The 26,954-nt window shown below is 36.0% G+C and overlaps 1 protein-coding gene across 10 annotated transcripts in view; it reads left to right on the plus strand.

Moving 5' to 3' along the window:
* The first annotated feature begins 7,346 nt into the window (after positions 1-7,346).
* The window catches only part of UNC79 (unc-79 homolog, NALCN channel complex subunit), a 239,274-nt gene continuing 219,666 nt past the window's right edge, over positions 7,347-26,954 (plus strand). For 9 of the 10 annotated variants that reach the window (XM_025442754.3, XM_035720124.2, XM_035720125.2 and 6 more), the window contains exon 1: positions 7,825-7,953. In XM_025442754.3, coding sequence (XP_025298539.1) covers positions 7,932-7,953 — 22 coding nt within the window. In that variant the 5' untranslated portion in view covers positions 7,825-7,931. Of the gene's footprint in view, positions 7,769-7,824; positions 7,954-26,954 lie in introns of those variants that run through there. The other variant, XM_025442760.3, reaches the window with a different exon arrangement.

Raw genomic sequence — 26,954 nt, forward strand, 5'->3', positions numbered from 1 at the left:
GCCCTTCTCACTCAGTCTCTCTCTAAAATGGATAAATGAATCTTAAAAAAGAGGAAAAGTTCCACAACAAGAAAAAGGAAGAGGCATTAAATAAATATTTAAGAGAAATGGCAGACAGTTTTCCAGAATTAAAACATATCACGACTTTTCAGAAAGTGTACTCTCAATACCAAACAGGATAAAATATTTATGTGTTGACACTTCATAGTAGATCTGTAGAACATTGATGATCAAAATAATGTCTTAAATGCTACTGGGAGGGAAAAATGGATTATTTAATAAAAGGCAATTAGAGTGACAGTAAACTTCTCATCAATAGAGGATCCCAGAAAGCAATGAAATAATATCCTCAAAATATTGAGAGGAAAATGAATCTTTTACCCAGCTAAATACATATAAGAGTGTGGGTCAAAAGAGAAACATTTCAGTCTATGGAAATTCTCTAGCCACATACTTAAAAAAAAATATATACTTCAGTGCGGTGCCTGGGGGGCTTCGTCGGTTAAGCATATGATTCCTGATTTTGGTTTGGGTCATGATCTCAGGGACATGAGATTGAGCCCCTTGTTAGGCTCCGTGCTCAGCCTAGAGTCTCGTTGTCTCTCTCCCTGCTCTCTCTTTCTTAAATAAATAAATAAATAAATAAATAAATAAATAAATAGATAAATCTTAGGAAAAAAAAGTGCTTCAGTAAGAAAGAAGAGTGAACTCAGAAATATGGCATGCAAAAAATAGTTGTGAGCATAGAAATTGATAAAATATATTGTTAAATATGTTGATGAAATGAGTAAGCTTTATTTTAATGAGTTCTTTTTTTAAAAATTGTATTTATTTATTAATGAGAAGCACAGAAAGGGAGAGAGAGGCAGAGACACAGGCAGAGGGAGAAGCAGGCTCCATGCAGGGAGCCCAACGTTAAGAAACTCTAAATAACAATAACAAAATGGGGGAATCATGTTCAATTGCAAAGATGATAGAAATATTGATAGTTTGAGTTTGTTAGAAAAATCGTTAGTTCTGCATTTCATTTTAAAATCTGAAAAAGTAATCGGTGAAAGACTAGAAGCAGATTCTATGAGCAGAGGGAAAAAGAATTTTTTTATTAAAGTCAGATGAGAGAAAAGGAGAAAACAGTCTCATGCATATATAAACAGTTGATTTATGATACAGTTGGCATGGGATTAGAATTTGTTAGGGAAGAATTTAATAAATAGTTCAGCATGATATTTATCCATATGGGAAAAGGTAGACCCTACCTCACAGTATACTTTCAAAACAAACTTAATTTGTAATAAACACTTAAATGTAAAAGCAAAACTTTAAAACTTTTAGAATGAAATATAGGAAAATCTTACAACCTTGGAGATAGGAAATAATTTCTTGAACTACAAAAGCACAAATTATAAAGAAAAACATTGATAGATTTGGCTAAATTTACATTTTAAAGCTTGTGTTCAATAAAGACTGTTTAAACAAACAAAAGGCAAGCAAGAGCCAGGGAGAATATCTGAGTTTTCAACTGGTATCATTTTTCATTAGCTTGAAGGACTTCTTTCAGTATTTCTTAGAGTACAAATCTGTTGCTGACAAATTCTTTTAATTCTCTTCTTTTCCTCTGTGCTCATTTTGTTTTTTTTTTTTAAAGATTTTATTTATTTATTCATGAGAGACACAGAAAGAGAGAGAGAGGCAGAGACATAGGCAGAGGGAGAAGCAGGCTCTATGCAGGGAGCCCGCCGTGGGACTTGATCCCTGGTCTCCAGGATTACACCCTGGGCTGCAGGTGGCGCTAAACCCGCTGCACCACTGGGGCTGCCCCCTTTGTGCTCATTTTGAAGGATATTTCTGTTGGGTGTAGAATATTGCACTGACTGTACTTCTTCTTTTCGGTACTTTGAAGATGTGATCTTCTGATCTCCATAAATTCTGACTAGAAACCAGTGACTAATAGAATTTGATATTTTCCTGTATGTATTTGTCATTTTCTCTGGTTGCTTCCAAGATTTCCTTTTTATCTTTGGTTTTTGTCACTTGAAATCTGATGTACCTGGACATGATTTTCTTTGTATTTCTCCTGCTTAGATGTTTTCAAGACTTCTTGGATCTGTAAATTTTATTTTACCAAGTTGGGGATATTTTTCAGCCATTTTTTCTTATTAAAGATTTTATTTATTATTTGAGAGGGAGAGAGAGCAGGGAGGAGAGGCAGAGGGAGAAGCAGACTCCCTGTGCAGTAGGGAACAGGACAGGGGCTCCATCACAGGATCTGAGATAATGACCTGAGGTGAAGGCAGACACTTCACCAACTGAGCTATTCAGGTTCCCCTAGCCATTATTTCGTTAAGTGGTTTTTTTTTTCTTCTGCCTGTTCTCTCTATCCTTTTCTTTTATGACTAATATCACACATATGTTAGACATTTTGCTATTGACTCAAAGGTCCCAAGGCTCTCTTATTTTGCTCCATTTTTATCCTCTCTCTGTTTTTCATATTGGATAATTTCCAGAGATCTATATGTAAATTTACTGACTGTTTCATCTATTTTCTGTCATTAAGCCTGTATTTTTATGTTCTAAAATTTCCAGCTGGCTCTTTAAAAACAAAATAATCGAACAATTTTTTCTCTGCTGGCATTCCTATCTTTTCACTCATAAAGAACATATTTTCTTTTACCTCACAGAGCAGAATCACGTTTCCAGATCTTTGTTAATTTCAACTCTGCGTCTTGTTTTTTTCTGTTGTCTTTTTTTCTTGAGAAAAGATCCTATTACTTTATATATGTCAAATAACTTTGAATTGTATTCTGGACACTGTGAATGTTATGCTGTGAAGACTCTGTGTTTTGTTACTTTCCTCTATAAGTTGTTTTTTTGTTTTAATAGACAATTTAAATAGACTTAAACTATAAACTAACTCAGGTGGTAGTTTATTTTTATTTTTTATTTATTTTCAGGTGGTAGTTTAAATCTGAGTTTAGTTCTTTTATCCCTAGTTGCAGTGTTGTTTGCACACAGTCCTGTATGTATGTGTATGGTTCAGGGATAAGCTAGAGATTTGTACAGAGACAGATAATTTATATTTCCTTCTCTCTGGTTCTCTCTTTCTAGTGATTTGCTTTCTGTTTCCAGTAGATATGGTTGTTGTAAGTTATGTGTTTTAGTAATTCAGACCAAAAAAAAAATCTGTGAGCAAGCTATTGGAATTTTAACCACATTGTGTTGAACAAATTAATGCCATTATCCCTCAGGCTAAAAGTGATAAAGAATGGAAACCCATATTCTTGTGCCATTCACTTCTTCCAAGTGTTAACACCTCTCCAGAATCTACAGCTTTTGGTTAGTCCCCAGTTGCTTCAGGTAGATTTTGTTTTGTTTTTGTACTTTATTTAATTTATAGAAGTTATCTTTGAAAGGATGGGTCCAGGAGTCATTTATTTAGTCATAGTGGAAGTGGGACCTGGAGAGAGTATAGGTTGACACAATCATTTCAGTAAATAATTTGGCAATATCTAGTAAAAGTTGAAGTTGAGAATTTCCTAGAACAATTTTTGCACATATACACATGTATAGGAACGATCACTACAGTGGTTTTGGTAATAGGAAAAAATTGCAAATAACCCACATGTTCATCAATAAGATAGTAGGTAAATAAATTGTGGGATAGTTATAAAATGAAATGCGATACAGTAGTGAAGATGAGTAAGTTAGTGCTATAGGTGCCAACATGATTAAAGTAAAATGTGATGTTGAGTAAAAAGTGTATCAGAAAGATATGTATGGTATAATATTAATTATATGATGTTAAGCATGTGAAACAATATATATCGTGTCTGTAGTTACCCTATGCAAAATTTTACCCATTCCAAAATACCAGTCTTTTTCCACATTTCCTATCTCTTTTCCCTGGTTTATTAGTATTTTTTTCTTTTATGTAATTATCAGTATTTAATGTACTATGTTTTACTCATTTAACTATTTTGTTTGTCTTCTCCACCAGACAAGTAGCTCAATAAAGGCAGAAATTGGTGTTTATTTGTTCACTGTAGTATCCCCAGGCATAAATATATAATAGGTACTCAATAAGTATTTGCTGAATGAACAAATGAATAGTATAAATATATGACGGTTTGATTAACCACAAATTTAGATAAGTTTTATGGGGGTGTCTCATGAATCTAAAATGTTTTTTTAATTTATTTTTTATTTTTATTTTTAAATTATTTATTCATGAGAGACACACAGAGAGAGAGGCAGAGACATAGGCAGAAGGAGAAGCAGGCTCCATGCAGGGAGCCCGATGTGGGACTCCATCCCTGGACTCCAGGATCACACCCTGAGCTAAAGGCAGACGCTTAACCATTGAGCTACCCAGGCATTCCTGAAATGTTTTATTTCTTAAAAATAAAGTATTTAATGAAAATGCTGGAAAGAAAGACTTAAAATGCTGGAAAGAAAGGACAATTCATGGGAGTACTTTTAATTAGAGGTATAGTTTTAGAAGAGAAGGGCATGCACCTGGCAATGACTCCTTTTGCAATAGAATAAAAGAAAGAAAGGTTGACACATACATGGAGACAAAGAGAGGGAGAAGTTCATCTTTGTTTCTTTGAAGTAGTAATTTAGGCCATCTGTTGTAGTTGAGAAACTGGATAATGGATACAATCTGGGTTAGTGAATTAGCTCAATGGACATGTTAGAAGGTGGAGATTATAAGAGCCTAGGTTGTTATTTAGGGTATCAATTATATGGATGATTTCAGTCTTGAAGGGTTTGAAAGAGGACTAACCTTAATGGAATGGGTGCATTTGAATGGCTTGAATAGTAATGCTAACAAAAGCAAACACTCATATGTGCCAGAAATTATTCTGGATTCTCATGTCATTTAAAATGTGTCAGGGGGATGCCTGGGTGGCTCAGTGGTTGAGTGCCTGCCTTTGTCCCAGAGCGTGATCCTGGAGTCCAGGAATCGAGTCCCACATCAGGCTTCCTGCATGGAGCCTGCTTCTCCTTCTGCCTGTGTCTCTGCCTCTCTCTCTCTGTCTCTCATGAATAAATAAATAAAATCTTAAAAAAAATTAAAAAAAATGTGTCAGGGATTGTTCTAGATTTTTTATGTAAATTCATTTAATACTGACAACCACCTTGAGGTAGGGATATTATTATGAGCATTTTGTAGGTGAGGAAATTGAGACATAGAGAAGTTAACTTGCTCAAGGTCACACTGAGGCAGACCTGGGATTCAAACTTAATGCTACCTAACTCGAGTCCATACCCCTTAACAATATTATACTCTTTAAATGGGGTAGTAGGAGATTTAACTGATGTCAAACATCAAAATTAGTAAGCAGGCCATGGGAGTAGTTTCCAACACATGCTTTGTTGCTTTATTTCTGGTTATTCAAGATACCATTAAATTGTTTTTCCAATTACTGTCTGCTTTATCAAAGTCTCAAGCCTCCCCCAAATTTCTGAATAAATCATTGAACTTATTTATTAAAAATTTTTTTAAAAAGATTTTATTTACTTATTCATGTGAGACAGAGAGAGAGAGAGAGGCAGAGACACAGGCAGAGGGAGAAGCAGGCTCCATGCAGGGAGCCCGACGTGGGACTTGATCCTGGATCTCCAGGATCACGCCCTGGGCCGAAGATGGCGCTAAACCGCTGAGCCACCGCGGCTGCCCTAAATTTAATTAAAAAAAAAAAAAGATTTATATATTTATTTATTAGAGAGAGAGGAGAGTGGAGATGTGAGGCAGAGGGAGATCAAGAGAGAGAATCCTAAGAAGACTCCCCTGATGAGTAAGGAGCTCATGTGGGGTCTTGATCTCAATACAGGAGCTGAAATCAAGAGTCAGATGCTCAACCAACTGAGTTACCAGGTGCCCCTGAGCTTTCTTTTAATCACACAGAATGTTTGACATCTTCAAAGCTTTATATTATATTCATGTTTTCTTTCAGAGTGATTCCAACTTTTTACCCCAAAATAACTCTTCACCATCTTTCTTTACATGACTATTTATCTTTGAAGAATGAACTTCTCTTCAGGATGTATTTTTGGGAATGAACAATGCCTGGTTAGCCAGACCAACCTGTCAATCAGTGAGGTGACATAGTCCAGTTGTGTATAAACCCTAAAGGTCTAAATCACTAAGATTTTATGAACATTTTTGCTAATATTATGAAGCTTGGCCACTTTGTGTATTATAATGGGCAGTTGCCTTGCTGTCTGAAGACTTTTTTTGGCTACTCAGAAACCTCTTTTCTTGATATGTGGCCACATAGTTTTTTAATTGTCACAGATTTATTTTGAATGTGTTTCACATATCATATAGAATTTATCGTTTCCCTAAAATAAGGATTATTCTTTATTTATTTTTTAAAGTTTTATTTATTTAAGTAATCTCTACACTCACCATGGGTCTTGAACCCAGGACTTCAGGATCAAGAGTCACATGCTCTTCCTGAGCCAGCCAAGCGTCCTAAAAATGAGGTGGAAAAACACTGATTTAGTCACCCACAGTTATTATTAAAGCTATTAAAAATTGTTGGTCAACTCTTACAGTATTATTTCCATAGCTTCTGTAAAATCAATCTGCTCAATAGCTTTCCCATAATTTAGGTTATTTGAATTAAGAGTGGCCATAACAGTTGGCAAATGTACAGTGCTTTAATTTTAAAAGGATTTTTGCATGGATGATACCATTTGATCTGCCCAATAACTCTTTAGTGGCACTCTTTAAGTGACAAAGCAGGGTTTTTTTTTTCTTTTGTTTTGTTTTTTTTTTTTCTCATTTTACAGATAAGAACCCGAGGCTGAGGGAGATTAAAAGATTGGTCTTAAAATGAGTAAGTAGTAGAACTGGATCCTGAAACTGTTTCTTCCGACTGCCAAGTGCAGGCTCAGAACGTCCCTCCACTCTAGTTGATTCTTTTAAGTATCTTCCTATTAATATGCATGATGCTCCTTTCCATTGGCTTCGTTGTTTTTTCAGCACAGGGGCTTCCTAACGTTCCTGTTTCCATCCTGGGTAGTTGAAAGGGAGCACACCTGGGTTCCTTCTGTCTCCAGTCTTTCGTTTTTCTTTCCTGTGGCCCTTCCAGCTTCACCATCCGTGGAAATCTCCTCCTTTCCCTAGCCCCAACTTCTAAAGTCTTCTCCCAGCCCCCAGGCAGTGGGACCTCCCATCCTAATCATCAGCAGGAGAGCCCATCAGAGAGGGGAGGCAGAGGGCATGGACCGCAGCACGCCGGGAAGCCATGCTGAGGGTTACTTCTGCATTTCCTTCCTCGCGGTCCTCAGGAGCGTCCTCGCCGCCCTCCGGCCCCGGCAGTCTCCAGCCCGCCCCGGATCCGCCTCCCCCTCCTTCCTCCCGAAGGTTGAGACCAAGCGTGGGACGCACCTGTGTCCCTCTCCGGTCGCCCCGTTGAGGCACACCGGGGGCTGCTCCCGGAGCAGGATTTACAGGCCCGGAGAACGCCAATGGGAGATCCAAATGGTCGGGGACTCCGGCACTTTAAGAGGCTTTTCTCTGGGAAACACCCGTCCCCTCCGAGCGTCTTATGAATGGAAATACTCCTCCCCCGGTCGAGCCCATTTTCCCATTTCACCAGGAGCCGCACCTTGCTCTCTCCTTTCGGTCTCCCCGCCCACATCAACTCGGGCAGCTCCAGGAGGGGACGGACAGGAAGCCTTTGGCCGCCTATTAAATCCCACCCATTTCTCCGGGGGCGATTTCCTAACCTTCCGGGACCGAATTCTGCAATTTGATGTGCGTTTTGTCCGAATGGTAGCGACACGGGCCTAAGGGAGGGGGAAAGCGAGGGGGTGGGGGGTGGGGGGTATGCGCTCTTTTCCTCGCAACATCGCTGGCGGAGCGAGGGAGCTCACACGACACAGATTTTGGGGCAAAGCCTTTCCATCTGGACAGCACCATGTCCACCAAAGCGGAGCAGTGTAAGTAGCAGCCGGCCCGGCGTTCCGGCCCGGCCTCCGGCTGGGAGCTATTGCAGTTGCGGCGTTTGCGGCTGCCGGGAGACCTTGGCATCGTGCTGGTGCGGGGGTGGGGGCTGAGGTTGGGGCGGGTGGGGGGCGGGGGGCGGAAGAGAAGGTGGGGGAGGGTGGACGTTAATGGCAACGCGGCGCTGTCCCCGGTGCTGAAAAATAATGCGGTCTTCCTCGGGCTTGTGGTGGGGTTTCGTAGGGCTGAAAGACCCTGCGAAATGAAATTAAAATGGGGTCCTTCTCGGGAGAAAGAAGCCTCATATCTTTCAGATAAACATTTCAGTATCTCTTGTTGGAGTGGGGGAAGGGGGGGCAGCGGCAAATCAGGGGCGGGGAACCGTCAATGTAACCAGAGCCTGCCTGGCCTTCTGAGCATGCCCAGTTCTAGGTGCTGGAGCCATAGGGGAGTTTTGAGTCTGCAGTTTCCACTTCGGGCTGGAGAGGCCAGAAAGGAGAGAAGGGGGAGGGAGCCAGGAGTCAGGCAGAATTCTGGACCAGGGCGAGGAAATCAACTCCGAAATACCTGCACTAATGCAAAAACTAAGCACACTCTTAGGTTAAAAGCAAGAGTTGTTGCTTTGCGTTGAGGTGAAAGGGGCTCTGGGAAAATGATCTAATTATTTTTCCAAAGAGGTTTCCTTTGTAGGACAGCTCACACAAGCTAAAACAAATAGCTGGGGGATTTTAGTTGTCCTAGTAATGATTGACTGTGTGTTTGGTTGGAGGCAACCAGCTAACTCCTTGTGGACAGAGGAAGTTTCTGATATGCTTTCTATATAGCCTCTCTTATTGTAGTGCGCATTTGTAGGCCGTTGTTATGTACTTGGTAGGTTGATTAATGTGAAACCTTTTCCTGACTGCTCTTGAGGGATTCAGGAACTTGTGTTTGTAAATAAAAGATGTTTTTATTAAGCAATGAGTTTGAATTTTTAACAAACATGCCAGAACTTGTTCATCTAATTGACTCATTTCTTTCAAAGAAGTACACAGTTATGTTGAAAATGCTGTCCTGTCACTACTTAAAAGTCTTTGTAATTCTTCTTTGGAATGGCTGTTAAGGCCATTTTGTGAGACACCCAAAATAGTACTCTCATTATTTTGGGGCAGTATGTTGTAAATGGTATGTATAAGGAGTGTGTCACTTATTCACCAGATAGATGCAATGAACTGAAGGCTCATAGAATTCCCAGACTGATAGTTCATTAGAGATAGTCTATGCCCACCTACCATTCAGTGCTTGTATTTCTTTACAATGTTATTTTTGGAATCTGGAACATCTGAGTTTGAATCCTAGTTCTGCCATTTACTATTTGACCTTGGGAAGATAATGGACTTCTCTAAACTTTATTTTCTCATCTGTAAACCTGTGGGTAATAGTGCAGATGGGGGGTTGTTGTGATTACAAGTGAGGGAATACATACAAAAGATTGAGTAGTGAGCCTAGCACATAGCAAGTATTCAATAAATCATAGTTATTTCCCTTTTAATAGTCCATCTCTTCTAAATAGAAAGTTCTTTTGTGATTTTTTGGGGCCTTTTTGGAAAATTAAATCTAAACCTCAAAGATAAATTTTGCTTCTACAGAGGCTTTCGAAAAAATTGAATGCATTATATTCTGAGTAATGGTAACATAGTTGGAATCAGTGTGAACTTCCCACTTGAGGATATCACACCCTTGAAGGTTTTATTATAGTATGTTGTTAAAAAACCACCACCTGTCATTTGATTTTATAGTTACCATTACGTAACTTCAGGTTGAAACCAGCGAGTATTTCTGCCTTCATTCTGTGTTTTCTCTTCCTTGTTATATTTTGAGATGCACTGAATGCTTTGTCTTATATCTTTCCTGGGCAGTTAATACCAGGATCGATAAAATCTACAAGTGGATTTGGTTGTGTAGTGCAGGTGGTTTGTAGTTAAGAAGCTATTTTATAATTGTTTATAAAACATTGTTTTTGCTCTGTAGATGATGGAAAGGACACCATATTTGAAACTAAAACATGTGGATTTGCATTTTGTATGCCCTTCTGATTAATTCTGAGACATCGGGCAATTAACTTAATACTTTTGTGCCTCAGAGTTTCCATCTATAAAGTAAGGAATAATAGTACCAGGTGTCTTTGTTTAATCCTAAATGTTGTAGAGGGCAAAGGTCGTAAATGTGAAAAGAATAACGGTGCTCTGAGTGTTTTTAGGTGTCTTTATTTAGAGTGAAGGGAAGTTAAGAATTTCTTTCTCTCTTACATGCATTAATATGAATGGATTGTCACTCTAGTGCACATATACCTGAAAATAGAGCAAACACAAGAAAAGCTGCATGGTGGTTGTTCATGAAGGGTGAATACTTTTTAATAAAAAGAAATTGCAGATCTGTGATCTTTTTTATTTGGACTTGTTAGGAATATGGTTAGGAGGAAGGAGAAAGAGAAGGGAAGGCCACGAGATTTTTCTCCTACTGGATGTGAAGACCACCAGAACGGGAGAGAACTAAAGAGTTCATTTATCCTCTGCGTTCAGGAGTATTATGCACAATACCACTCCCTGAGGACCAAAGGTGGAGAATTAGGTTTAATATAATGTCAAAATATTATTTCTGTTCTCTTCTTCCTGAGGCCTCTTGATGTAGGTAGAGGTTTCAGTGGTGCAGGAAGTGGACATAGTTTGGTTGAACCAGCAAGAGGAAGCACTTGCATTTCAACCCAAACAGATTACGTGATTTACCTTTGAAATGTAAAGTATCACAGATATGTGAAAAATGGTTTTCTTTTTATGTAGTGGTATTTTCTTGTATGAAATAAGTAATAATGATGAAAGGCTACTTTTAGCTAAGATATAGTTTGGAGCTGTTTTTATACATTCAGTCTGTTTCCTGTGTAATGTGCAGAACATCATAACAGAAGATGAAAGCTTCCTAGCAATTTCTTAGGCGATTGCACAGAGCTAAAACTTTTTTCCTCCAAATGTTCTTTTTCTTACAAAGTTCACTGTAGTGAAAATGTTTTTGTAGCTGATATGGAGTCTTAAATGATAAAAATAAGAAATTGTCATTCTTTTTTAGGGGGTTATAAGGAGTCCATCTCCTTTCCTTTCCTCTTGTCTCCTAAGAGTTAAAATTGAATAATCCCAAGTACTTTAGATGTGCTCTTTCACAAGAAGCTTGCTTTTAATAACAGCAGAAGTTAAGAGCTGGGGTTCTAGAATCTAGGTATGAATCCTGGCTCTGTTTCTTGCAATCTCTGTAGCCTTGGACAAGTTAACCTAAGCATCGACTACCTTATCTATAAAATGGGGATAGTCATAGTTGTAAAGATTAAATGAGGTGATCCACGAAAGTGCTTAGCACAGAATTCTGGCACATAAAGTGGAGTTAATAAATGTTAGCTATTAGTATCATCATTATCAAGTATAAAATCTTGTGCTTGCTGCTAAAATGAGGATAATTATAAATTTGGACATAGCCCCCCAGAGTGTAGCAGGAAAAAAAAGAGTAACCATGATATTACTTAAATGGGACATGGGCTATTGGACTATTTTTTATTCTCCTTTCCTCTTCTCTGAGTCTCCTCTATAGCAATAATCAGCCTAATCCATTTTTAGGTGGGAAGGAATCTCTGCACGGCAATTCCTTGACTTGGTATATCTAGCAAGGCACTGGCTAATCGCCTAAGCAGAACATTTCTAAAGCATGATTTACCTATCCATCAGCTTTTGTATTATGATGACAGTGTAGCAGCTGATAAACACAAATCACTTATGTAAATATCCATCAAAATGTTTGCCAAATTTAGAAATTAACCTCAAAGTTTGAATATAAGCTTAAAATAGCTAATTATAGAAATGCAAATAAATGTGATTTTTAATGTATTTATCCTACTCAACATCTTTATCTCAGTAACTAAAAATCTTTTTGATTATATGAAGAAGAAACACTTTTAAGAGTAGAGATAATTAGCACTATAATTTTAAGTTGAACTTAGCCCTTTCCCATGCATCTTTAAAGGCCATGTTTAGAGAAATCAATAGAGTATTTAAAAACATGTTTATACACATTATATTACTATATAGACTATCATTATATTGCTAATATTATAATAGAAAAGCGCTTTGAATAGCTCTGCAAACTGCAGCCATTTAGAAATCTGGGCACAGCAACATTGCTAATTTCTTGTATAGGAAAACTAGTTTTATTCATATATGCAGAAATTGGAGTAGGCTATTAACTATATTTGTGGTAGCAAAAAGAGCACATGGTTTTAGCTCTTGTCTTACATAGTTTCTCTGCATCATTTGACAGTAGTTGCCACATTTTTTATTTAAACTTTCCTTTTCTTTCTTTTCTGGCTGTTCCTACTCAGATTTTTTTTCTTGGGCTACTTTCTTCTACTTATCCTTTATGAACAGAATTCTGCAATTAGTTGTCCCCTCCTGTTTTAATTGCACAGATTCCTGGTTTCATTCGCTTTCATGGTATCAGCTATTGCCTCTATGTGGATGGCACTCAAATACAGTTTTCTAGTCTCAACATGTCTCTTGAACAAAAGCCTCTCTCGCCATCTAGGTATCTTATAAGGCATCTCAAACCCAAACTCATCGTCTTCCCCACCAAGCTTGTACTCCTTTATGTATTACTCTTATTAATGAATAGCACCACTGTCCGCTGAGTAGCACCACCACCTGCCCATTCACCCAAGTCAAAAAATTGAGTCTTCTTAAACTACTCCTACTGTCTGTTATTACTATTCAACAAATCACTAACACTTTTTGATTCTAGCCCATTCAACTAAATTGGTGCCCAACTCCTTAATCTACCTACATTGGATTTTTGTTTGTTTTTGTTTTTGTTTTTGTGTTTTTTTTGTTCCTCCAATGTACCATGTTCTTTTTGCCTGAAATGCTTTCTTTTCCTCCATGTCCTCTTCTTTGCCTTTCTTTAGTTCAATATTTAGCTTGGAAGCCCTGCCCGATTGCCAGTCTTCCCTCGTATGCCCCACTCATGTGCTCACACTGTATTGAATAATTTGTTTTCTGGTCAGGTGTGCTCATTTATTTTGTGTATAGACTGTATTATGTTTGTTTCTGTGTCTCCAGTGTGCAAACACTATCATCTAATGCACATGTATGTGCAAAAGACTGTTTCTTGAAAGTAAAAAATGATTGAAGATGAATTAAATGTCTTTTATAAGGAAGGATTACAAAGCCAATTTTTGGATATCATTAATTTGAAGACATCACATTTTTGTTAATGTGAAGGTCTGCTTTAATATAATATGAACATAAACTGTATAGAATGCATGCTTTTCAAATGGATTTACAAGTAAATAAAAATACTTAAAAAATATGTAAAACATTTGCCAAGATAAATTTTATGATATTTATATAACAAGTTACCCTTTTTTCTGAACATTGTGTTTTTATTTCTTATTAGCTAAAATTTTGTTACTATATTCAACATAATAATTATGATTCCTAATTTGTAGGCCATCTTAGCACGCAGCCAACTGTTTTTCTTATGAAAAAGTGACAGTACATTTGAAGTCAGGGACTCTTTATGCTGTAATTTGACGTGGATCTTTTGATAATACATCTGTTCAGGTTTTATGTATTGATTACTCAAGCAATAAGTAGGCTTTAAGTTGTATTTTCATTTTGTAGTGTTGTGTTACAAACTCGGATACATTCATTGCTTATATTCTGAAAAGATGTGGGTAGCTCTGTGTAAATGGGCATATATATTGGTTTAGAATTGAAATGTTTATTGCACCAAGAAGTACATTAAGCAAAATGTTTCCTTATCAATACACTTGCTTTCTGTAGTGTGGAAAGCTCAGCCATTTATTTTATTTAGAATTTTTAGCTTTTTTCAATTCATATGTTATATTTCTGTCTTGTTTTTCTCTTCTTTTGTGGTACCAAGCAATCTGTATTTCATCAACTTGTCCATTCATTTATTCAGCAAATATTTATTGGGTGTTTACAATGTTTCCGGCTCTGGAGGAGCTTACATTTAAGTACCCAGGGGCATCATACTTTGCTGAGCTGTAGATACTCTATTGTCAGCTTTCCATTGATATGCTTGTCTAGGTCCCTAAAACCAATAGGAAATTGAAGTGAATTTATCATTACTTATTCATAGAGAGCCAGTACTTGCTCCTTGTGACCTTATTGCTTTTTTTTTTCCCTATTGTAGGCTAAAAATTTTTTTAGAGATTGTTGTTAGAATCTGCCTTCCCCATTCAACGTTGTTCTTATTTTCCAGATTTTTCTGGTTATTCTTTTTCATTCTTCCAAGTTAATTTTATATTCAAATTATAGATCTCCATAAAAAGGTCTGATGGCATTTTTATAGGTATCACATTAAAATCAGGAACTAACTTACTTAGGGAGAACTAAAGTCTTTAGGATATTGAATCTTACTATCTAAGAACATGATATGTCTCCATTTGCTCACGTCTTTTGGTGCCTTTTCAGGGATGCTTTTAGAATTTTTTGTTAAAGCTTACTTTAGTATTTTCTTTTATCTTTTTCTATCGTAATTCGGGTCTGTCCTCCATCTTTTTACATGAAGGCCATTGATTTTTGTATGCCAATTTTATAACCTTCCTTTACTAAATTACTTTCTTTCTGTAGTGATTTACCATTTATTTTTTGGGTTTTCAAGATATATAATCTGTGAATAGGAAATACTTTTATCCTTTCTTTTCATCCAATTCTTATATATCATATTGCTTTCTCTTTTCTAATTGCATTGGTGAGTATCTCCAACACCATGTTAAATATGGCATAGAGAATGAGTATTCTTGTCTTATTTTTAATTTTAGTAGGAAAGCCTCAAGTATTTCTCTATTAAGTAAGGTATTATTTGGGGCTGAGGTAATATATTAAGGAAGTATCCATCAATTTCTTTGTTATTGAGTCTTAAAAAAACCTGACTGGTGCTGAATTTTCTGTATCTATGGAAACCATATGACTTCTCTTAATTTTATCAATATGCTGGATTTCGTCCTAATTTATTAATTTTTACATTGATATTCATGAGTTAGATTGGTTCACAGGTTTTTTCTATCTTTCTATCATCTATCTATCTATCTATCTATCTATCTATCTATCTATCTATCATCCACCTATCATCTATTTATGTAGGCAGTGGGGGTTGGGTGTAGATCTAGTCAGGACCTGAGAATAATGTTATTATTCACTGTGGAAAATGAGTTTGAAAGTTGTCCTTCTTTTTTATGCTTTGGAGTAATGAAAGTAACACTGAGGGTTATCTGATCCTTAAGTTTGCTTTAGTTCCCCTGTAAAACTGTCTGGTGTGGTGTACTTTTGTAGTGGAATTTTTTACTTCTTTCTGTATTTCTATGACCCTTGTTCTGTTTAGAATTTCTGTTTCTACTGGGGTCAATTTTGGTAAGTTTTATTTCTCTAAAACATAACTCATTTCATCTGAGTTTTCAAATTTGTATAGAATTATGCAAAAGAATTTTCATCAGATATTCAATTCAATCAGATATTTTCTCTATTTCCTTGTCATTGCTAATATTGTGCTTTTAATGCTGTATATTTGTGTTTTTTCTCTGCCCCATCCCCCCGCCCTGCCTGCTTCCAACCTCTCTTCTCTGGATAAAGTGAGTTAGCAGTTTGTACATTGTTAATTTCTTAAGGAACTAGATTTTGGATTTAGATATTGATTCTATTGTTTTTTGGTTTCTAAATTTCTGCCATTTATGATTAATTCTTTTTCTTGATTTCTTTGTTTTATTTTGGTGTTCTCTAGAAAGTTTTCGAGTTGGGTGTTAGTTTTAATATTTTTGATACAGGCATTTTATGCAATGTTTTTCTTTGATGCTTCCTTTAGCTCTAGCCTACATTCAGATAATGTCAGGTCTTTAGTATTATTGTCAAGAAATCATGCAGTTTAATTTTGTATTTTGACTTTGATCCAAGAGTTGTTCAAAAGTGGAAGGAAACTTAAAAAATTTTTTTGTTATTGATTTTTCTTTTTATTGTATTATAATCTGAGGATGACATTTGCATTATTTCTTTTCTTTGGAACTACTAAGGTTTTTTCTGTGGCCTAAGATTTTTGAGTTTTTGTGAGTGTTCTATGTGTGCTTGAAAAGAAGTTGTAATCTCTTTATCTGGGATTCAGAGTTTGATATAGATCTGTAAGATTTATCTTATTTATGTTGTTTAGGTCTTTTGTACCGTTATTAATTTTTTGTCTGCCTGATCTTGGATTGTGAGAGGTATGTTAAAGTCTATTATTAATGTGTTTTTGTCTATTTCTCCTTGCATCTCCTGTAGGTTGCTGCTTAATGAAGGCTATTGCTGTGTTATTGGGTACATAAATATTAATAACTGTAATATCTTCATTGTGAATCGTAGGCTTCAGCATTATAAAGTGTCCTTCTTTATATATTTTAATGCTTTAGGGTCTCAATTCCACCCTGTCAGATATCAAGATTATGAATCCTATTTCCTTTTTATTTGTGTTTGCCTAATATATCTTTTTCCATCCTTTTATTTTAACTCTTTTGAATCTCTTTGTTTTAGGTGTGTCTCTTGTATTCTGCATAGTGTTGGATTTTGCTTTATTAGCCAATCTGAAAATCCTTTTCTTTCAATAGGTGAGTTAAGCCCATTTACATCTATTGATATTATTAATATGTTTGGCCTCAGTTCTGTCACACTGTTTTATTTTTGTCTTTTGTATCTATGCTTTTGCATCATGTAATGGGTTTTATCTGCTTGTTTGTTTACTGGTTAACTTTTTACTAATACATTTATATACCATTAGTCCATTTTTTTGAGGGGGGTTACTTACTGGTTACCTACATTAAACAACACTGAAATTATCTGGTAACCTCTTCTCCTTTACTCCTTCCATCTCACGATCTGATCTAAAGCAATAGCCTTTTATTTCCAATTAATGTCTATTAGTCGTATTCATTTGCACTCCTTATTTCTCCACCCCTATTGTTGATAATTATACTATATCTACTATATTCTCTCCTTTATAGCCACAGTTTAGCTTTGTTCTACAGGTATATTTATATCCAGTGACCACCACTGATTCTTATGTTACTGTCTCTCAGTCTTTTCAATTGTCTGAATGTCCTTTTCTGATAGATTCTTTAGGAAGGGTTCACAGGACCAATGTACCCAAAAGTTTGGCAAGTTTATTGTAGTTTGCAGCTTTGTACTTGGAGATTGCTTTGGTTAGATATAAAATCCTTGACTCCTATTTCCCTACCTTGAGTATTTAAAATTTGTTAGACTGTTTTTTTGGGGGGAGGTGGGCATTAAGAATTGTTGAAAAGTCTGATGACAGTCTTACTTTCTTTCCCTTACAAGTACTTAAGCCTTTTTGCCTGATTGCCCAAAGGTTTTAAAATTTTCCTTTAAAATAGTTTTAACTAGGGCAGCCTGGGTGGCTCAGCGGTTTAGCGCTGCCTTCAGCCCAGGGCCTGATCCTGGAGACCCCGGATTGAGTCCTGCATCGGCTCCCTGCGTGGAGCCTGCTTCTCCCTCTGCCTGTGTCTCTGCATCTCTCTCTCTCTCTCTCTGTGTCTCTCATGAATAAATAAATAAAATCTTAAAAAAAAAAGTTTTAACTATAATATGATTCAGTGTTGGTCATGCTGAAATGCTGGTGTATCTTTTCAATATGTAATTTCAAGGTTTTTTTTTTTTAAGTTTTAGGAAAGGAGTGCCTGGGTGACTCAGTTGGTTAAGCATCTGCTTTCTGCTCAGGTCATGATCCTGGGGTCCTGGGATTGAGTTCTACATTAGGCTCCTTGCTCAGCGGGGAGTCTGTTTTTCCCTTTGCCTCTACTGCTCCCCCTGCTTATGCTCTCTCTCTCTGTTAAATAAATAAATAAAACCTTTAAAAAAAGTAAATTTTAGGAAGGTGTTCTAGAATTATAGTTTTAGTATTTATTTTGTTCTATTGTTGGACATTCTCTGTGGTCCCTATCATGTTTTGTTTTGTTTTGTTTTTGTTTTTGTTTGCTTATCTTCTATATGGATCACTTTTTGGGGAATATTTTAAAAATTGCTTTCTTCATTTCTTTTGAGCTTCTTAAGAGTTACTCATGCATTTTTATTACTCTATATGTGAACCAGCCTATTCATGGTGATTCTGCATATATATAGAAATATATTTATTTAACCCTTAATTTGAAATGTCAAATATAAATTAAAAAGTAAAACTATTCAGTTCAATATCATATTTCTCATACCTTATTCATTATAAGCAAGTACAAGCATCTGACTATGTCATTACAGTCTTTTAGTGTACACGTGCCCATATACCTACATATTGGAATACATGTTATTTTGTTTTTGTTTTCATGGAAATAATTATATATAAAATATTCTCCAATTTTCAAGTGAATTTTGCCAAGTATATACAAGAGTGTAACCACTACCCTAACCAGTATAAAGAATAGTCCCCTTATCTTAAAAAGATAACTTGTGGGATCCCCGGGTGGCTCAGTGGTTTAGCGCCTGCCTTTGGCCCAGGGCGCGATCCTGGAGTCCCGGGATCAAGTCCCACATCAGGCTCCCGGCATGGAGCCTGCTTCTCCCTCTGCCTGTGTCTCTGCCTCTCTCTCTCTCTCTGTCTATCATGAATAAATAAATAAAATTAAAAAAAAAGATAACTTGTGTGCCTTTGCTCTTTTTAAAATTATAGTTGACACACAATGTTACATTAGTTTCAGGGGTACAACATAGTGATTTGACAAGTTTATATGTTATGCTATGCTCCCCACAGGTGTCACTACCATCTATCACCATATAATGCTATTAAAGTGCCACTAACTATATTCCCCAAGCTGTACCTTTTAGTCTCTTCACTTATTCACACCATAAATGAAAACCTGTATCTTCTACTTCCCTTCACTCATGTTGCCCATCTCCCCCATTCCCTTTTCTTCTGGCAACCATCAGTTTGTTCTCTTTATCAATAGGTCTGTTTGTGATTTTTATTTGTTTATTCATTTGTTTTTATTTTAAAATTCCATATATTAATGAAATCATATGGCATTTTTCTTTTTCAGTTTAACTTATTTATCATAGTACCCTCTAGGTCCATCCATGTTGTCATAAATGGCAAGATCTCATCCTTTTATGTGGCTGAGTATTATTACATTACATATATATGTGTGTGTGTGTGTGTGTGTATATATATATATATATGTATATGCATATCATCTTTGTCCATTCTATGGATACTTGGGCTTCTTCCATGTCTTGGCTATTATAAATAATGCTGCAAAAACATACGGGTGAATATATCTTTTCAAATTAGTGTTTGTTTTCTTTGGGTAAATACTTGTTGGTAGAATTACTGGATCGTATGGTATTTCTATTTTTGATATTTTGAGGAATTTCCAATTCTGTTTTCCACAGTGGTTGCACCAATTTACCTGCACCTTTTTTTTTTTTTTTAAAGATTTTATTTATTTATTCATGAGAGACACAGAGAGAAAGGTAGAGACAGGCAGAGGGAACCTGATGCAGGATTAGATCCCAGGACTCTGGAATCATGCCCTGAGCCGAAGGCAGATGCTCATCCGCTGAGCCACACAGGAGTCCCTGCACCTTTGCTTTTGATCTCCTTCCTCTATGCTGGGTCTCAGACAGATGCTGATCGGGTTTCTGTTGCTGTAGTGTTGAGTTTTCAAGAATTTATATGAATGGAATAATTCAGAACATAGTCTTCTGTTTGACTTATTTAGCATAATGTTTTTGAGGTTAATTCATGTTATTCATTAATATTTTCCTCCTTTTTATTGCTCCATAATATTTCATGTATGCATATAATATTTGGATTGTTTTCAGTTTTTGGCTGTTACAAATAATGCTGCTAAAAGTACTTGCATATCTATTTCCATGTGTGCATATTTTTTTATTTCTCGAGAGTGAGTATCTAGGAGTAGAAATGCTTGACAGTATGGTCAGTGAATATTTAAAGTTTTAAGATACTGCCATATTATTTTTCAAAGTGGCTGTAACATTTTGCATTCTAACGAGCAATATAGGAGGGAGTTCTAGTTGTCCCACATCCTTACCAACATTTGATATTGATTTGGTATTAACTTTAGTTGTTCTAGTGGGTGTATGTAGTGGTATCTCATTAAGGTCTTCATTAGCATTTATCTGAGGACTACTAATCTCAAGCATCTTTTTGGTTTATTGGCCATTTCTATATTTTCTTATGGACATGTTTCTTTCAATCTTTTGTCACCTTTTATTAGATTTTTTGGTTTTCTCATTGAGTGTTTTTATATATTCTGTGTACAAGCTCTTTGTCTTGAAAATTTTTGCTTCCAGTCTGTGCCTTACCTTTGTGTGTTCTTAACTATGACTTTTGAGAAGCAAAACTTTCAAATCATGAAGTCCATTTTATCAATTTTTTTCTTTTGTTATTTTTAATGCTTTTGATATTCTGTTTAAGAAATATTGTCCTCTTCTAATGACACAAAGGTTTTCTCCTAGAAATATCGTCGTTTAATTTCTAACCTTTAGGTCTATGAACATTTTGAGTCAATTCTTCTGTTTGGAAAGAGGTAAGATTTGAGATTCATTATTTCCATATATAACATCCGGTTTTTCCAGCACCATTTGTTGTAAAAAAACTATCTTGTTTCCATTGAGTTAACTTGGTATCTTTGTTGAAAATCAACCAATTATATATGATTGTGTCTATCTCTAGACTTTATTCTGTTTATTCATTTATATGTCTATCCTTATGCCAGTGACATACTCTCTTTATTATTGCAAGTTTATAGCAAGGCTTGAAACCCAGTAGTATGTCTTCCAACTTTGTTCTTATTTTAAAAAATATTTTAATTATTTTAGGTCCTTTTCTTTCTATGGAAATTTAAAAACCAATGTGATTTTTTTTGAAAGAAACTTATTTGGATCTTTGGCCTAGATCAGTATTGGGAGGATTATTATTTTAGCAACTGGGTTTTCTGATCCTTGGAATGATTTGTATGTGCACTTATTTAGGCCTTGTTTAATTTCCCTTTCTAATGTCTTGCAATTATCACATCATTCATTAAATTTATTCCTTAGTATTTTTGTGGAGTTGTTTTCCAGATTTCATTTTCTAATTATTTGCTGTTAGTATAGAGAAATACAGTTAAGTTTTCTGTGTTGAGCTTATATTCTGCACTGCTGCAATGCTTGTTACTTATTAGCCTGATAACTTTTTTGTGAGGGGATTAGTTAAGGTTTTAAACACACATCATTATGTCATCTGTGAATAAAGAAAATTTTATATCTACCTTTCCAGTCTTTATGCCTTGTATTTCTTCTTATTGCCTTATTGCACTGGCCAGGACCTCCAGAACAATGTAAATGAAAGTTATGTGAGTATACATCTCTGCTTTATTATTCATGTTTAGGTAGAAAGCTTTGAGCCTTTCATGATATTAAACTAACCTTACATTCCTGAAATAAACCACATCTGGTTACTATGTATATCTTTAAAAAATGTTGTTGTATTCCCTTTGCTAATATTTTGTTAAAAGTTTTTCTATTTCATGATAGATATTGGTCTATGATCAATATGGGTCTTGTATCTTCGTCTGGTTTTGGTATCAGAATAAAATTGTCCTCATAAAATGAGTTGGGAAGGGTTCTCCTTTCCCATATTTTCTGAAAGAGTTTGTATAGAAGTGATACTCATTCTTCCTTAAATTTTTGATCAAATCCATGACTGAAGCCACTGGGCCTAAAGGCTGTTTTTCTTTCTTCTTTTTTTAGGAAGTTTCAAATTTTAAATTCAGTTTAATTGATTTGGAGGTGTTCAAGTTTTTTGTAACTGTTGTTTTAATTTCTTCTTTATACTTCTTTATGTCCCTCAGCGAATATATCCATTTTGTTCATTTGTCAGATTTGTCCAGTGGTCCATTTATTGGCATAAAGTTATTTGTAACCATCCTTTTATCCCTTTATCTTTTTAAAAAAATCTTACATTTCTGATATTGGCAATTTATATCTCTGTCTTTTTTCTTGACTTGTGTGGTTATAGGTTTATCAGTCTTTTCAAAGAACTAGCATTTGGCTTTATTTTGTCTAATGATTTTCTATTTTATTGATTTCTACACTTATCTATGCAGTGTCCTTCCTTTGGTTGCTTTGGATTTAATTTGCTCCTCTTTTTCTGTTTTTTTAGAGTGAAAGCTTGTATTATTGATTTGAGACCTTTCTGCTGTTCTGATGTAGGCACATAAAACCAGAGATTTCCTTGTATATCCTACTTTAGCTGCATTCCACAAATTATGATGGGTTATATTTTCATAATTGTTCAATTCAAAATATTCTCTAATTAATATTGTAATTTTTCTGTGACCCCAAGTTTCTTTAGTATTGTGTTAATTTCCAAATTTTTGGGATTTTTCCTGGTTATTTTATTTATTGTTTTTGAGTTCTAACTTAATTCCATTTTTGTCAGAGAACATAATCTATATGATTTTAGTCTTTTGGCATTAATTGAGACTTGTTTTATGGTCCAAAATGTGGTCTATACTGTAAGTATTCCATATACTTGAGAAGAATGAGTGTTCTGCAATTTTTGAGTGATGTGTCCAAATATATGCTCTTGCTGTTTGTTTTCTGTCAGTTGATGATAAAAGCATATTGCAGTTTTTAACTATGATGATCAAATTGTCTATTTTTCCCTTTAAATCTGTTGATTCTTGCTTCATGTATTTTGAAGCTCTGTTATTGGGTTTGTACTTATTTATAATTTTATGTTTTCCTGCTGAATCTTTTGTTTTATTATTATGAAGTATCTTCGTTATTCTTGTTAATATATTTTGTTTTGAAATCTATTTGTCTGATGTTAATAATGCTACTTTAGCCTATTTTGTTTGCTGTTTATGTGGTGTATATTTCCCATTCCTTTTTTTTGCAATCTAAAAATTTTCCATTAGCTTCTGAAGTATTGTATTTTGCATTTTTAAGTAAAGATAAACCCTAGCAATTAGAATGCACATTCCCTGGGGGCACCTGGCCAGCTCAGTCGGTGGAGCATGTGACCATGTTACTCTTGATCTCCAAGTTAGTTGTAAGTTCAAGCCCCATGTTGGGGGTAGAGATTGCTTAAAAATAAAATCTTAAAAAAAAAAGTTTAGAATGTACATCTTTAATTTTTCACAGTTAACATACAGTTAGTTATGTACATTACTTAATATATAGAAATCTTGCAACCTTAGACGCTTACATCACTATTTTATAGTTATAATATGTAATACAAATACATACATCTATATACACATTATATACCCCACAAGGCAATGTTACCATTTTACTTTTAAAATTATATGGTTAAAAAGAAAGAAGAAAAAGAAAATACATTCTTTTGTATTTACCAAGAGATTTGCCATGTCTGGTGCTCTTCATTGTTTTCTGAATGTTCAGGTTTCTATTTGGTATCATTTCTCTTCAGCCCCCAAACTTCCTTTATCCTTTTTTGTGGTGCAAGTTTGCTTGTGACCAAATTTCTTGGATTTCTTTTGTCTGAAAATGTCTTTATTTTGCCTTTATTCTTGAATAATATTTTTGCTGAAATTAGAATTCTGATTTGAGAGGTTTTTTTTTTAAGGTATTTTTAAATTCATGACAGTCACACAGAGAGAGAGGCAGGGACACAGGCCGAGGGAGAAGCAGGCTTCATGCGGGAGCCCGATGCGGGACTCAACCCGGGGTCTCCAGGATCACACCCTGGGCTGAAGGCGTCGTTAAATTGTTGGGCCACCAGGGCTGCCCCGAGAGTTTTTTTTTTTTTTCTTTTTTTTTTTTAAGATTTTATTTATTCATGAGAGACACACAGAGAGAGGCAGAGACATAGGCAGAGGGAAAAGCAGGCTCCATGCAGGGAGCCCATGTGGCACTCGATCCTGGGAGCTCGGGATCATGTCCTGAGCCAAAGGCAGACGCCCAACTGCTGAGCCACCCAGGCGCCCGAGAGTTATTATTTTTTTTTTCTTTCAGTACTGTAAAGATAATTTTCATCTGGCCTTCATGTTTCAGAGGGGAATTTAGCCATCAATCTCAATATGTCCATATTGTATATGTAATACATTGTTTTTCTCTTGCTGCTTTCAAGATACATTGTTTATCCTTGACTTTCAAGAGTTTGAATATCATATGGGTTTCTATTGGCCTGGGAAATCTTTGGCTGTTATTTCTTCATGTATTTTTTTTGCTCTATTTTTTGTTCTCTCCTTCCAATTACACATCCATAATTTTACTGTGTAGTGTTTATTATCTAATAGGTCTCTGAGGCTCTGTTCATCCCCCCCATCTTTTATTTTCTCTGTTCTTTAACCTTTAACCTTGCAGATCAACCTTGTTGATCTGTTTTCAAGTTCATGTACTCTCCTTTGTCATGTCCATTTAGCTGTTAAGTATATCCAGTGAATTTCTTTTATTTCAGAAATTCTATTTTTCAGTTCTAGGATTTCCATCTTGTTCTTTTTTTTAATTATTTTTATTTTCCTTCTGAGACTTCTTATTTCTCTGATGAGAGTTTAATGCATTAAAAACATGTTTTATTTTATTTCATTGAGGATAGTTTATAAAGCAGTCACATATACCTTGCCTGTTAGTTCCAGCATCTGTTTGATTTCATGATGGAACTAGACTGATTTTCTTTTCTTCTCAGAATGTGTTTCATTTTCTTGGTTCTTTGCATGTTGGATAATTTTGGATTGTATCCTGGACATTATAAATGTGCAGTTGTGGATACTTTGGATTCTGTCATTTTTCAGTGACGAATAGTTTTTTCTTTATTTTAGTGGGGCATATGCTTGGCTAGGCTTGGACTGCAGACATTGTTGCTTGTGCAGTAACTTCTTACTCTGTTCAGGTCTTTTGCCTTTAAGTAGGCTGCTTTGAATCGGCTCTGTATTTCTGTGGTTCAGGTGTCAGTCAGGGAAGGTGAGTATTTGGAATTTTCAGGTCCCCTGTCTAGCTCTTTTCTCTGGTGGGGCTCCCTCCCCTTGCTTCCCCAGGATTTAGGGTTTGCCAACATTCCTTCTCTGGGGTTCCTGGTCAGAAAAATTGTGGGTTTTCTATGTCTGCCTTCACCACTGTACATGCTGAGTGGACTGTGCTTAGCCCCAGGCTAAACGCCATGGAGATGGGAACTTAACTACTTCACTGCCTGTCTTTTCTTCTTCTTGGTGGCTGGAAATCCCTAGCAGAGTCTTTTTGAGTCTGTCCTTTCTCCTGTACATTCAGGCAGGGTTTTTTTTTTTTTTTTTTGTTGTTCCATTATGTCTAAGGTTTGTAGTTGTTTTCCGTGAAGAGGAAGAGGGATGGTTGGTAGAGGATTATTTATCATAACCAAGTCACTTCATTTCTTTTTAATTTTTAAGAGTCTCTCCTTTCCATGTCTTATTTTTTAAAGCATTATCCATTGTGTTTATTTATTATTATTATTTATTAATTTATTCCTGTGTTTCTACTGGTTTAATCTTCATTTAAAAAATTTCTTTTGGGGCAGCCTAGGTGGCTCAGTGGTTTAGTGCCACCTTCAGCCCAGGGCGTGATCTTGGAGACCCGGGATTGAGTCCCACATCAGGCTCCCTGCATGGAGCCTGCTTCTCCCTCTGCCTGTGTCTCTCTCTCTACTCTCTGTGTCTCTCATGAGTAAATAAATAAAATCTTAAAAAAAAATTTAAAAAATAAAAAATTTCTTTTGGCCATCTGGATGGCTTAGTCGGTCACTCATCTGACTCTTTTTGTTTTTCTTTCACTCATCTGACTCTTGATTTTGGCTCAGGTCATGATCTCAGGGGTGAGATTGAACCCTGTGATCTGCTCCCCACTCAGTGGGTAGTCTGCTTCTCTCCCTCTCTTTCCCTCTGCCTCTACCCCAGTTTGGGTGCACTCTCTCTCTAAAATAAATAAATAAATCTTAAAAACACATAAAAATCTTTTCTTATATTTCTAATTCTCTCCAGAGTTCTTTCACCTTTTTTCAAAATCTCTCTTTTTCTCTAATCACCTAATTTCATAGTGTTCAATAACACAGCTCAGTTTCCTTTAGCTTATTTTGAAATATTAGGTTATAGTTTTTATCTCTTTAGTGGATATGTCTCTGCTGCATATTCTCTCTTCCTATGATAAATTTGTATGGGATTTTTTTTTGCTCATTTTTTTTAAAGATTTTATTTATTTATTCATGACAGAGAGAGAGAGAGAGAGAGGCAGAGACACTGGCAGAGGAAGAAGCAGGCTCCCTGCAGGGAGCACACCTGGGACTCCATCCCAGGTCTTCAGGATCACACCCTGGGCTGAAGGTGGCACTAAACCAGGGCCACCGGGGCTGCCCCTGTTGCTCTTTTATTTTTTTAAGATAGATAGATAGATTGATTGATTGATTGATTGATTGATTTATTTATTCATTCATTCATTCATGATAGACATAGAGAGAGAGAGGCAGAGACACAGGCAGAGGGAGAAGCAGGCTCCATGCAGGGAGCCCAATGGTGGGACTCGATCCCGGGTCTTCAGGATTCCACCCTGGGCTGAAGGCGACGCTAAACCACTGAGCCACCTGGGCTGCCCATCATTTTTTAAGCAAAATGAGTTTTCGTATAACTTCAGGAGGGAGAGGAGGGATCAGGATAGCTTTAGCTTCTCTTCTTTTTTTGTTTTGTTTAGTTCTCTTTCATTTTGTTTTTGCAAAGTGATACAAAATATCCTCATGTACTTTCTGAGAACTGCTTTCCCATCCCCAGTTTTATTCAGATTTTCTCTTTGGCATCTAATATCCTTACAGTGTTCAGTTGGGATTCAGTTCCTTCTTTTGAGCTAGGGCTTTATCTTGAAGGTAGCCTTGGTTTGTTAGTTTTTAGAGCTGAGACTCTGTGCCATCTTCACTATCAGGTCTTATCATCTGAAAAACACTTTTCTTGCTTTGACTT

Source organism: Canis lupus, chromosome 8 (genome assembly GCF_003254725.2).
Source record: "Canis lupus dingo isolate Sandy chromosome 8, ASM325472v2, whole genome shotgun sequence".
Lineage (NCBI taxonomy): Eukaryota > Metazoa > Chordata > Mammalia > Carnivora > Canidae > Canis > Canis lupus.